General features: G+C 54.5%; 1 protein-coding gene across 1 annotated transcript; it reads right to left on the bottom strand.

Moving 5' to 3' along the window:
- Positions 1–2,057: 2,057 nt before the first annotated feature.
- Positions 2,058–9,453, bottom strand: ndufaf1 (NADH:ubiquinone oxidoreductase complex assembly factor 1). Its single transcript, XM_038782617.1, has 4 exons — positions 8,832–9,453; positions 5,022–5,207; positions 3,897–3,971; positions 2,058–2,427 (listed from the first exon to the last, which is right to left on the bottom strand). Exons 1-4 carry the CDS (start codon positions 9,303–9,305, stop codon positions 2,287–2,289), a joined length of 876 nt encoding a protein of 291 aa, XP_038638545.1. The 5' UTR covers positions 9,306–9,453; the 3' UTR covers positions 2,058–2,286.
- Between the last annotated feature and the right edge of the window lie 1,484 nt (positions 9,454–10,937).

Below are 10,937 nucleotides of genomic sequence, written 5' to 3'. Positions count from 1 at the left end.
GATGGCCAAGACCGACAGAGAGGGATTGAGTAGTGTCAAGTAGTACGCTCAAGACCTTCGTGGCCAACAGGCACCACTGAATACAGGCTATTTGATCACTGGAGAAAATAATCTTATAACTTATTTCAGTTCCTTTAGCCAACCATTAGTAGTGCATTTCTGTGGGGAGGACTCTTGTAAAACGTATGCGGTAGTTGAAGCCAGTGGGTTAACTCCCAAACCCCCTATTGGCACATCAATCAACCCAATGGCTCTAATCTTATTTTCTCCTCTTTCCTTTCTCACCATCTCCCTTTTGCCGTGTATTTTTCTTCCTTTTTTTTGTCTGTATCCTGTTAAAATTGCTGTTGCTTGAGGCCAGAATTGGAAGAGTGCTGATATCTTGGGAGTGTTATAGGACCAGGGCGCCATTTAGTACTGTTCTAGTACGAAATAGGTTGTTAAATAGGGAGGGATAAAGCCATAACAGGGTTTGAAAATAGTGGGTGCGATTCCGCGTACTTGAGTTAAAGTTCACATAACTGGGCATTTAGCGGGGTGTTAAACACCCAGCTATTCAATGGCGCTTTGCATTTTTATTTGGTCTCAGGGAGTTCTTTCTGCCGAGGCAGAGGGCGAGCCTCACAGATCGGGGTGATATTTTGACTGGCTGCTCCAAACTCTCTCTCCCCCACCCCCATTTTTTTAACCCCCAACCTTGGGGACCGCCCCTCACTGGTCAGGGTGACACTGACAGGGTGAGTGTGCCAGGGAGAACCCCCCCCCCCCCCCGACATGTTGCCGTTACAACTGGTCCACATTTGTGTAGAACAGTACCAAAGGGCGCCCAGTCGCAACCATTAAGCACCAGGCGCATCATTTAAATATTCAGATCTGGATTACGCCCAGCGAGAGCGAGATCCAGATCCAGATCAAACAATCTGGGGCAGCAGGGTAGCATGGTGCTTAGCATAAATGCTTCACAGCTCCAGGGTCCCAGGTTCGATTCCCGGCTGGGTCACTGTCTGTGTGGAGTCTGCACGTCCTCCCCCTGTGTGCGTGGGTTTCCTCCGGGTGCTCCGGTTTCCTCCCACAGTCCAAAGATGTGCGGGTTAGGTGGATTGGCCATGCTAAATTGCCCGTAGTGTCCTAATAAAAGTAAGGTTAAGGGGGGGTTGTTGGGTTACGGGTATAGGGTGGATAACGTGAGTTTGAGTAGGGTGATCATGGCTCGGCACAACATTGAGGGCCGAAGGGCCTGTTCTGTGCTGTACTGTTCTATGTTCTATGTAATGCCTTAACGGAATCTCGCGAGACCTTTTTGAGCATCGCAAATCTCACAAGGCCACTTGCGGAATTCAACGGCCTTGTCCCGACACCAAGTCAAGCGTGACAAGGTTGCTGAATCTCACCCAATATCTCCTTAACTGGTATGCATCAAATTTCAGCTGAGTAACATTGCTGTGAAGCAGCTCGGGATATTTTATGTTAAAGGTGCTGTATAAATACAAGTTTTTGTTGGAAAGATAATAGTTGAGTTTGTGCTTGCCTTTCTGTAGAATCTCTAGTGCCATTCAGTCCATCGAGTCTACATTGACCCTCTGAAAGAGTACCATACCTCGGCCCACTACCCCACCCTATCCCCACTTAACCTGCACATCTCTGAACACTAAGCGACAATTTTGGCGTGGCCAATCCACCTAACTGAAACATCTTTGGATTGTGGGAGGAAACTGGAGCACCCGGAGAAAACCTACACAGACATGGGGAGAATGTGCAAACTCCACACAGTCACCCAAGGCAGAAATTGAACGCGGGTCCCTGTCGCTGTGAGGCAGCAGTGCTAACCACCATTTCCTTTTGTTTACTTTTCATGTTGCAATCACACTCTCTTTCTGATGGTTAAATTTAATTCACAATATTCATGAAATTTAACAACTCACGAACTTGAAGCTGCTAGAGGACAATCAACACAATACCATGATGCCCCTGAATGAATGCCAGTGCTACATCATCAGCTCGTGCCAGATCAGGAGCCACTTCCTACAGAGAATTCTTGTATAAGAAAGTGCAGGATAATGATTACAAAGATAAAACTTTATTACAAGTTCTCGATATACATTCAACGCTCCAAGATCTAGGCGAGATGTTATTGCTGCACACAGTCAATGATCTCTCCAAATAGGCTGAGGAAGCACAAAGTCAGTCAGTCCATCTCCCAGAGAGGATCTTTGCCCAGCACAGGTAAGTGCTCCAGTGTATAGTCTGTGCAGGTCTGTCTGAGGTTAGGCAGTCCTGTGAATCTATTTATACCTCTGGGTTTCTTTTGTATTTCTCATAGGCAAACTCCTCGGTGTGAGCTCGGTCATTGCACACAGCAATGAAGTCGATTTCCAATTGGAATGGCCCATCTACTTTGTCACCCAGTGTGAAGCCGATTGTGTTGATCTGTAACAAAACAAAACATTTCAGGGACATGTCTAAGGATCTGTACATTCTATTGCTTACTCATCCCCAGGATCAGTAATCCCCCCTGCCCCAGTCCACCCCAACCTCTCCTCCAGACCTCGTAACTACAGTTACTCACTGCATAAAATAGAACAAGACAGACCCAAGCCGGGAATCGAACCGGAGACCCTGGAACTGCAAAGCGACTGTGCTAACCACTGTGCTACTTGTCGGAAATACAGTCGGTGGCATGCAACACAAGAGAACATTCCACTGATTATTGACGCAATTGTCTGAACATGATAGGGTTTTATTTAAACACTCCAGCTAGTCATTCAGTTCAATAAAGGTCTCAAACCTTTAGGGGAGGTAAGAGCATTGGTGTGGACCCCAATCTGCGGCTACCACCGATTTACCCCGGGGAACATGGACGGGGGGGGAATCGACTGTGGAGGAGGGTGGGGATTGTGAGGATGGGGGATCTATTCCTGGAAGGGAGCTTTCCGAGCATGAGGGCGCTGGAGGAGAAGTTTGGGCTGGCGAGAGGGAACAACTTTAGATACTTACAGGTGAGGGATTTTGTATGCAGACTGGTGTCGTCCTTCCCACGTCTCCCGCCAAAGGGGAGGCAGGACAGGGTAGTTTCCAGGGGAGAGGTGGGAGAGAGTAGAGTTTCAGACGTCTACAAGGGGCTAATGAGAGCTGAGGATAAGCAGGTTGAGGACCTGAAGCTTAAGTGGGATGAGGAGCTTGGGGGAGGGGGAGCTGGAGGACGGTATTTGGGCAGAAGCCCGGAGCAGAGTAAACATGACCGCCACATGCGCCTGGCTCAACCTGATCCAGTTTAAGGTCGTGCACCGGGCCCACATGACGGTGGCCCGGATGAACCAGATTCTTCTGGCTGGAGGACAAGTGTGCTAGATGCGCCGGAGGGCCGGCTAACCATGTACACATGTTCTGGTCGTGCCCTAAGCTCGGCGGGTATTGGCAGGGATTCGCAGATGTCATGTCCTGGGTATTGAAAACTGGGGTGGTAATGAGCTCGGAGATGGCAATCTTTGGGGTTTCGGAGGACCCTGGAGTCCAGGAAGAGAGAGAGGCCGGCGTTCTGGCCTTTGCTTCCCTGGTAGCCCAGCGACGAATACTGTTAGCATGGAGGGACTCAAAGCCCCCGAGGGCTGAGGTATGGCTATCGGACATGGCGAGCTTTCTTGGCCTAGGGAAAGTCACGTTCGCCTCGAGAGGTTCGCTACTAGGGTTCGCCCAGAGGTGGCAGCAGAGTAGGCGTCAGCGGGGAGGGGGCTAGGGTAGAGTAGAGTAGGGGGATATTGAGGCAGGTCTGTGCGTGAACAGAACCGTGGTTTGCATAATGTTTATTTTGTAATTTGTGTCTTGACTTCTTTGTGTTTTGTACTGTACAATGTCACTTTTTCTATATGCCTAAAATACCTCAATAAAAAGTCTCAAACCTTGTCCAACCACAATGGATGCTGGTTATCCTGGATTCGACCCCGACTGGACAGGAAAAACTTGGAGAACGGAATCTGGAAAAACACATGAATCATAGATTTCAAGAGGCCAAGAGATCCTCCCGCCGCAGTACTGATATAAAGACACCAGCAGCAGGGCAAACTCAGATCATCTATCCCAGGAAAAGCAAGGGTCAAAACATTGCCCCTGGGGACTCCACTACAAATTGTTCTTAAGTCCGAAAAACATCCATTAACTATTACTCTGTTTCAGGTCACCCAGCTGGTTTCACATGTATCACTGTATTAAATGCTTTTTGGAAGTCCATGGACATCATATCAACCTTTGTTACCTTTCAAAAACCTCCAGCAAGTTAGTTAAACCCAATTTAATCGTAACAAATCCATGCTGCCTTTCCTTAATTAAACCATATTTGTCCAAGTGAAAATTAATTTTGTCCCAAAGTATTGTTTCTAGAAGCTTCCTCACCACCAAAGTTAGACTGACCGGCCTGTGGGTTGCTGGGTTTATCGATGAGCCCTTTTTTGATCAAGGGTTTAACATTTGTAATTCTCCGGTCCTGTGGCACAACCTGAGTCTAAAGACTGAGGAAGACTAAAGAAAGAATTAGGTAATCTTGCTACAATTGTATCATAGATCATAGAAATTACAGTGCAGAAGGAGGCCATTCGGCCCATCGAGTCTGCACCGGCTCCTGGAAAGAGCACCCTACCCAAGCCCACACCTCCACCCTATCCCCATAACGCAGTAACCTCACCCAACACTAAGAGCAATTTTGGACACTAAGGGCAATTTATCATGGCCATTCCACCTAACCTGCACATGTATGACTGTGGGAGAAACCGGAGCACCTGGAGGAAACCCACACACACACGGGGAGAACGTGCAGACTCCACACAGTGACCCAAGCAGAAATCGAACCTGGGACCCTGGAGCTGTGAAGCAATTGTGCTGACCACTGTGCTACCGTGCTGCCCCAGCATTATTTGTTTATTTATTAAATTTAGAGTATCCAATTCATAGGGGATGAGATGCCACTGGGCTCCTGTACTCAAAGGCATGATACAGAGCCTTCAGATGAATGGGAAGATATTCTGTTCTACCTTCACATCCTGCCAATAAGGGCCTCCCCGGGTGAAGAGGAAATAATTGTAGAGGTCATCCTTCTGATGGGTGAAGTACATCTCACTGCTGATGTTCACCATCCAGGGCCGGCCGTCCCCTCGGACCCGCAAATACAGCGTATTGAAATTCGACAGGTCATAATACTTCTTGAGGTCAAAGGCACCCTGCAGCGGGCAAAGAAGGAAGCTGTGTGACTGGAAGCTATGGCACATTCATGAGAATAGCCACAAACACTGTAGAACTGTCAGAGTATTTCTAAGGGGGTGGGGTGGAATATCAGAAATGGGGTGGTGGGCTCCGAGGTCCCAGGTTCGATCCTAGGGAGAGGGAGTGTTCATGGGGGGGACCAGGAGGAGGGAGCGCTGGAGGGAGCCCTGGTCGGGGTGTGTGGTTTAGAGGGGGTCGGGGGTGCATGGTTTAGCTGGGGTCCGGGGGGTGTGGTTTAGAAGGGATCGGGGGGTGTGGTTTAGAAGGGGTCGGGGGGGTGTGGTTTAGAGGGGGTCTGGGGGGGTGGTTTAGGAGGGGGGTCGGGGAGTGGTTCGGAGGGGGTCCGGGGGGAGGTTCAGAGGGGGTCAGGGGGGTGGTTCAGAGGGGGTCGGGGTGGGGTGGTTCAGAGGGGGTCGGGTGTGGGGTGGTTCAGAGGGGGGTCGGGGTGGGGTGGTTCAGAGGGGGTCGGGGTGGGGTGGTTCAGAGGGGGTCGGGGTGGGGTGGTTCAGAGGGGGTCGGGGTGGGGTGGTTCAGAGGGGGTCAGGGTGGGGGTGGTTCAGAGGGGGTCGGGGTGGGGTGGTTCAGAGGGGGTTGGGGTGGGGTGGTTCGGAGAGAGTCGGGGGCGGTGTGGGGCCTAGGGGGGATCAGGGGGTGGGGCCAGGGGTGTGGGGTCGGGGGGTGTTGGGTGAGGGGTTTCGGGTCGGGGGGGTGTGGGGTCGGGGGGGGTGTGTGGGGTCGGAGGGGGTGTGTGGGGTCGGAGGGGGTCGTGGGGTGACGTCGGTGGGGTCGGGGGTGACGTCGGTGGGGTCGGGCGGTCAGAGGCTGGCGTCGGAGGGGGGCAGGGGTCGGAGGAGGTCAGAGATCAGAGGGGGTCAGGGGCGGGGGTCAGGGACGGGGGTCTGGTGTCATCTGGGGGGGTTGAGGGGGTCAGGGGGGTGTTTGAGGGCACGGGATTTGACGCGGGATGGGGGTTAGAGTCAGTCGGGGGGGATTAGAGTCGGTTGGGGGGGTTAGAGTCGGTCGGTTGGGGGTTAGAGTCTGTCGGAGGGGGGTTAGAGTCGCGTCGGGGGGGGGTTAGAGTCCGGTCGGGGGGGGGGGTTCAGAGTCGGTCCGGGGGGTGGGGGTTAGAGACGGTCGGCGGGGGGGTTAGAGTCAGGTCGTGAGGGGGGGGTTGTTAGAGTCGGTCGGGGCGGGGGGGGTTTTAGAGTCGGCCGGGGGGGGGGGTTAGAGTCAGGTCGGGAGGGGGGGGGGGGGTTAGAGTCGGTCCGGGGGGGGGGTTAGGAGGGTCGGGGGGGGGGGGGGTTAGAGTCGGTCGGGGGGGGTTAGAGTCGGTCGGGGGGGGTTAGAGTCGGTCGGGGGGGTTAGAGTCGGTCGGGGGGGGGTTAGAGTCGGTCGGGGGGGGTTAGAGTCGGTCGGGGGGGGTTAGAGAGGTCGGGGGGGGTTAGAGTCGGTCGGGGGGGTTAGAGTCGGTCGGGGGGGGTTAGAGGGGGGGGTCGGGGGGGGGGGGTTAGAGTCGGTCGGGGGGGTTAGAGTCGGTCGGGGGGGGGTTAGAGTCGGTCGGGGGGGGTTAGAGTCGGTCGGGGGGGGGGTAGAGGCGGTCGGGGGGGGGGTTAGAGTCGGAGGGGTCGGGGGGGGGTTAGAGTCGGTGGGGGGGTTAGAGTCGGTCGGGGGGGTTAGAGTCGGTCGGGGGGGGGGTTAGAGTCGGTCGGGGGGGGTTAGAGTCGGTGGGGGGGGGGTTAGAGTCGGTCGGGGGGGGGGGTAGAGTCGGTCGGGGGGGGGGGTTGTAGAGTCGGTCGGGGGGGGGTTAGAGTCGGTCGGGGGGGGTTAGAGCGGTAGGGGGGGGGTTAGAGTCTGGTCGGGGGGGGTTTAGAGGTCGGTCGGGGGGGGTGCTTAGAGTCGGTCGGGGGGGGTAGAGTCGGTCGGGGGGGGGGTAGAGTCGGTCGGGGGGGGGTAGAGTCGGTCGGGGGGGGGGTTAAGAGTCGGTAGGGGGGGTTAGAGTCGGTCGGGGGGGGGGGTTAGAGTCGGTCGGGGGGGGGGGTTAGAGTCGGTCGGGGGGGGGGGTTAGAGTCGGTCGGGGGGGTTAGAGTCGGTCGGGGGGGGTTAGAGTCGGTGCTGGGGGGGGGAATTAGAGTCGGTGGGGGGGGGAATTTAGAGTCGGTTGGGGGGGGGATTAGAGTCGGTGGGGGGGGGGGAATTAGTGTCGGTGGGGGGGAATTAGTGTCGGTGGGGTGGGGATTAGTGTCGGTGGGGGGGGTAGAGTGGGTTGTATGGGGGGGGTAGAGTAGGTTGTAAGGGGGGTAGAGTGGGTTGTAAGGGGGGGTAGAGTAGGTTGTAAGGGGGGGGTAGAGTAGGTTGTAAGGGGGGGGGTAGAGTAGGTTTTAAGGGGAGGTAGAGTGGGTTGTAAGGGGGGGTAGAGTGGGTTGTAAGGGGGGGTAGAGTGGATTGTAAGGAGGGTTAGAGTGGGTTGTAGGGGGGGGGTAGAGTGGGTTGTAGGGGGGGGGTAGAGTGGGTTGTAGGGGAGGGTAGAGTGGGTTGTATGGGGGGTAGAGGGGGTTGTGAGGGGGGGTAGAGGGGGTTGTGAGGGGGGTAGAGGGGGTTGTGAGGGGGGGTAGAGGGGGTTGTGAGGGGGGGGTATGTAGGAGGGTTGTGAGGGGGTAGAGGGGGTTTTAAGAGGGTGTAGAGGGGGTTGTGAGGGGGGGGGTAGAGGGGTTGTGAGGGGGGGGTAGAGGGGGTTGTGAGGGGGGGGGAGAGGGGGTTGTGAGGGGGGGGTAGAGGGGGTTGTGAGGGGGGGTAGAGGGGGTGTGAGGGGGGGTTAGAGGGGTGTGAGGGGGGTAGAGGGGGTTGTGAGGGGGGGGTAGAGGGGGTTGTGAGGGGGGGGTAGAGGGCGTTGTGAGGGGGGGGTAGAGGGGGTTGTGAGGGGGGGTAGAGGGGGTTGTGAGGGGGGGTAGAGGGGGTTGTGAGGGGGGGGTAGAGAGGGTTGTGAGGGGGGGGTAGAGGGGGGTGTGAGGGGGGGTAGAGGGGGTTGTGAGGGGGGGTAGAGGGGGTTGTGAGGGGGGTAGAGGGGGTTGTGAGGGGGGGTAGAGGGGGTTGTGAGGGGGGGTAGAGGGGGTTGTGAGGGGGGGTAGAGGGGGTTGTGAGGGGGGGGGTAGAGGGGGTTGAGGGGGGTTAGAGGGGGTTGTGAGGGGGGTAGAGGGGGTTGTGAGGGGGGTAGAGGGGGTTGTGAGGGGGGGTAGAGGGGGTTGTGAGGGGGGTTAGAGGGGGTTGTGAGGGGGGTTAGAGGGGGTTGTGAAGGGGGGTAGAGGGGGCTGTGAGGGGAGGGTAGAGTGGGTTGTATGGGGGGGTAGAGTGGGTTGTATGGGGGGGTAGAGGGGGTTGTGAGGGGGGGTAGAGGGGGTTGTGAGGGGGGGTAGAGGGGGTTGTGAGGGGGGGTAGAGGGGGTTGTGAGGGGGGGTAGAGGGGGTTGTGAGGGGGGTAGAGGGGGGGTAGAGGGGGTTGTGAGGGGGGGAAGGGGGGTAGAGGGGGATAGGTGTTTGAGGGGTGGGGTGCTGACATTGTGGGATGGGGGTTGGGAAGCCCCTAACCTTCAGCGGGCGGCTCCTCAGGCTGCAGTAGCCGCTGTATCGGGTCTCCCCGTCGCGGGGCGGCTCCGTGTTGAGCTCGCCCGTCAGCAGCGCCGTCCGCCCGTTGCTGCCAACGCCGAGTAGGGCCCGGCTCCGGCCGCCAATCTCCTGGTCACTGGAGACGTGCCAGTGCTGCAGGCTGTCCGGGCCCTGGGCCTGCCACAGGAGGCGATTCTGCTCCAGCAGCTCCTGGCGGAGGGGGCGGCCCTCAGGGCCCCGCAGCCGCCCCAATGCCTCCTCCCGCAGGAGGCCCCAGTGCCGGCCTACACTCTCCAGGCCCTTCCGCCAGTCCCAGCTCAGCCTTCTCCAGGGGGGCGGATTGTCCACTGGGGCCCCCGGCCGACGGTACCCGCGGCCCAGGGCAGGGGTTGTGCCCGGACCGGCGGCCGGGTGTCCGCAGCCTGGCCGGAGCAGCAGCCGCAGCCGGCTCGCCATCTTCAGGGAGTCAATGTGGCGAGTGGGGTTGCCAACCCTCCAGGATTGCCCTGGAGTCTCCGGGAATTGAACATTTATCTGACAGAAATCATTTAAGACTTTAAAAAGTTTTCATCAACATATTTGTTAATTATATAAAATATTGTAGGTGGCCGCTGAGGAAGGCTGTTTGACTGGGGTAGTGGATTGAGAGGTGACAATACCTCTAGGAATAGTCAACACAAGTTGGCAACCCCAATCCGCAAGTAACCTTCACAACAAATCCCCCATTAACCCTAAATTACCCATTAACCCCCAATAACGACTAAATCTCCCATTAACTCACCAAAATACTCCAGTAACCCTACTCTCTTTCAATAACTGCAACCCAAATCTCCCTGTGCCCCCCAGGACCCCAAACTCGATTCTCTCCACATCACTGCCTAGCTCAGGTCAAACCCCTTGTGCAATATGTCTAGTTTGGTTTCTAAGGCAGACATTTAAATGTTAATAATAATAATGGCTTATTGTCACAAGTAGGCTTCAATGAAGTCACTGTGAAAAGCCCCTAGTCGCCACATTCTGGCGCCTGCTGGAGGCAGTGTAGAGCATGCCAAGGATTGTCCTTAGTTTCAATGGTCTTAAAATAAAAGAGGCTTGTATTTATAGAACGCTTTTCTTGACCTTAGGACACCCGAAAGGACTTTACAGCCAATGAGATGTTTTCAGTGTTTGATAATGGGGTATCCAATTTGCACACAAGATCCCAAAAATAGCAATGGGGCCTTTACTGGTGGTGATCAGGTGACCTGATAATAAATACAGTAGTAGGTAGAACAATCACAAAACACTAATTGGATGAGTTTACTAGAATCGTGAACAGCCCAGTCTATCACACGAGCCCACCTCCCATCCATTGACTCTGTCGACACCTCCCACTGCCTTGGGAAAGCGGGCAGCATAATCAAAGACCCCATCCACTCGGATTGTTCTCAATTCCAATCTCTTAAAGATTATTATTATTATGATAGGGTTCAAGAGTGAATTACATAAGTCCGAATCTAGAGTATAAATCAAACAAAGTCAATTGCATAGGTACAAAGGGAGAATTGGTTACGATAAATAGGAGAATTAGATTAAAAGTGATCAAAGTAAATTACTGCGGATGTTGGAATCTGAAACAAAAACAGAAAATACTGGACAACGCAAAGATGTGCAGGTTAGGTGGAATGGCCAGACTAAATTGCCCCTTAATTGGAAAAAAATAATTGGGTACTCTAAATTTATTTTAGAAAAGAAGATTAAGTACACCATTAGAGGATCGGTGGAAGGGTACTGCCTAAGATGGCAGCCATTCATTTCCTTCTTTAAGCTGCTAGTCATCGTCAACTTTTAGGGGGTTTAGTTTGTTTTTTTGTGTTAAACTTAGTATGTTTTTTGCTTGTTTGTCTGTTTCTTTTATTGTTTAATTTTGGTTAATTGTTTTGGATAGTTTTGTTTAATATGGAAATTTTTTAATAAACATATTTTTTAAAATACAAGCATCCCAGCCCGGTCTTGGTCTGGGATGGCATTTAAAGGGCTTGGTCACAGGTTCCCACTGGGTGGGCGTCTGCCCATTACCATGGGAACGCATATCCCACAAACCCCATG

The sequence above is a fragment of the Scyliorhinus canicula genome, chromosome 2, assembly GCF_902713615.1.
Source record: "Scyliorhinus canicula chromosome 2, sScyCan1.1, whole genome shotgun sequence".
Lineage (NCBI taxonomy): Eukaryota > Metazoa > Chordata > Chondrichthyes > Carcharhiniformes > Scyliorhinidae > Scyliorhinus > Scyliorhinus canicula.
This window is presented reverse-complemented; position numbering and strand designations above follow the sequence as displayed.

Coding starts and splice junctions, on each gene's coding strand:
- ndufaf1 (XM_038782617.1), bottom strand. CDS start 9,305: ATGGCGAGCCGGCTGCGGCTGCTGCTCCGGCCAGGCTGCGGACACCCG. Junction 5,208..8,831: donor TGAGGAGCCGCCCGCTGAAG/GTTAGGGGCTTC, acceptor TGCCCGCTGCAG/GGTGCCTTTGACCTCAAGAA. Junction 2,428..3,896: donor ATCCATTGTGGTTGGACAAG/GTTTGAGACTTT, acceptor GTTTTGTTACAG/ATCAACACAATCGGCTTCAC.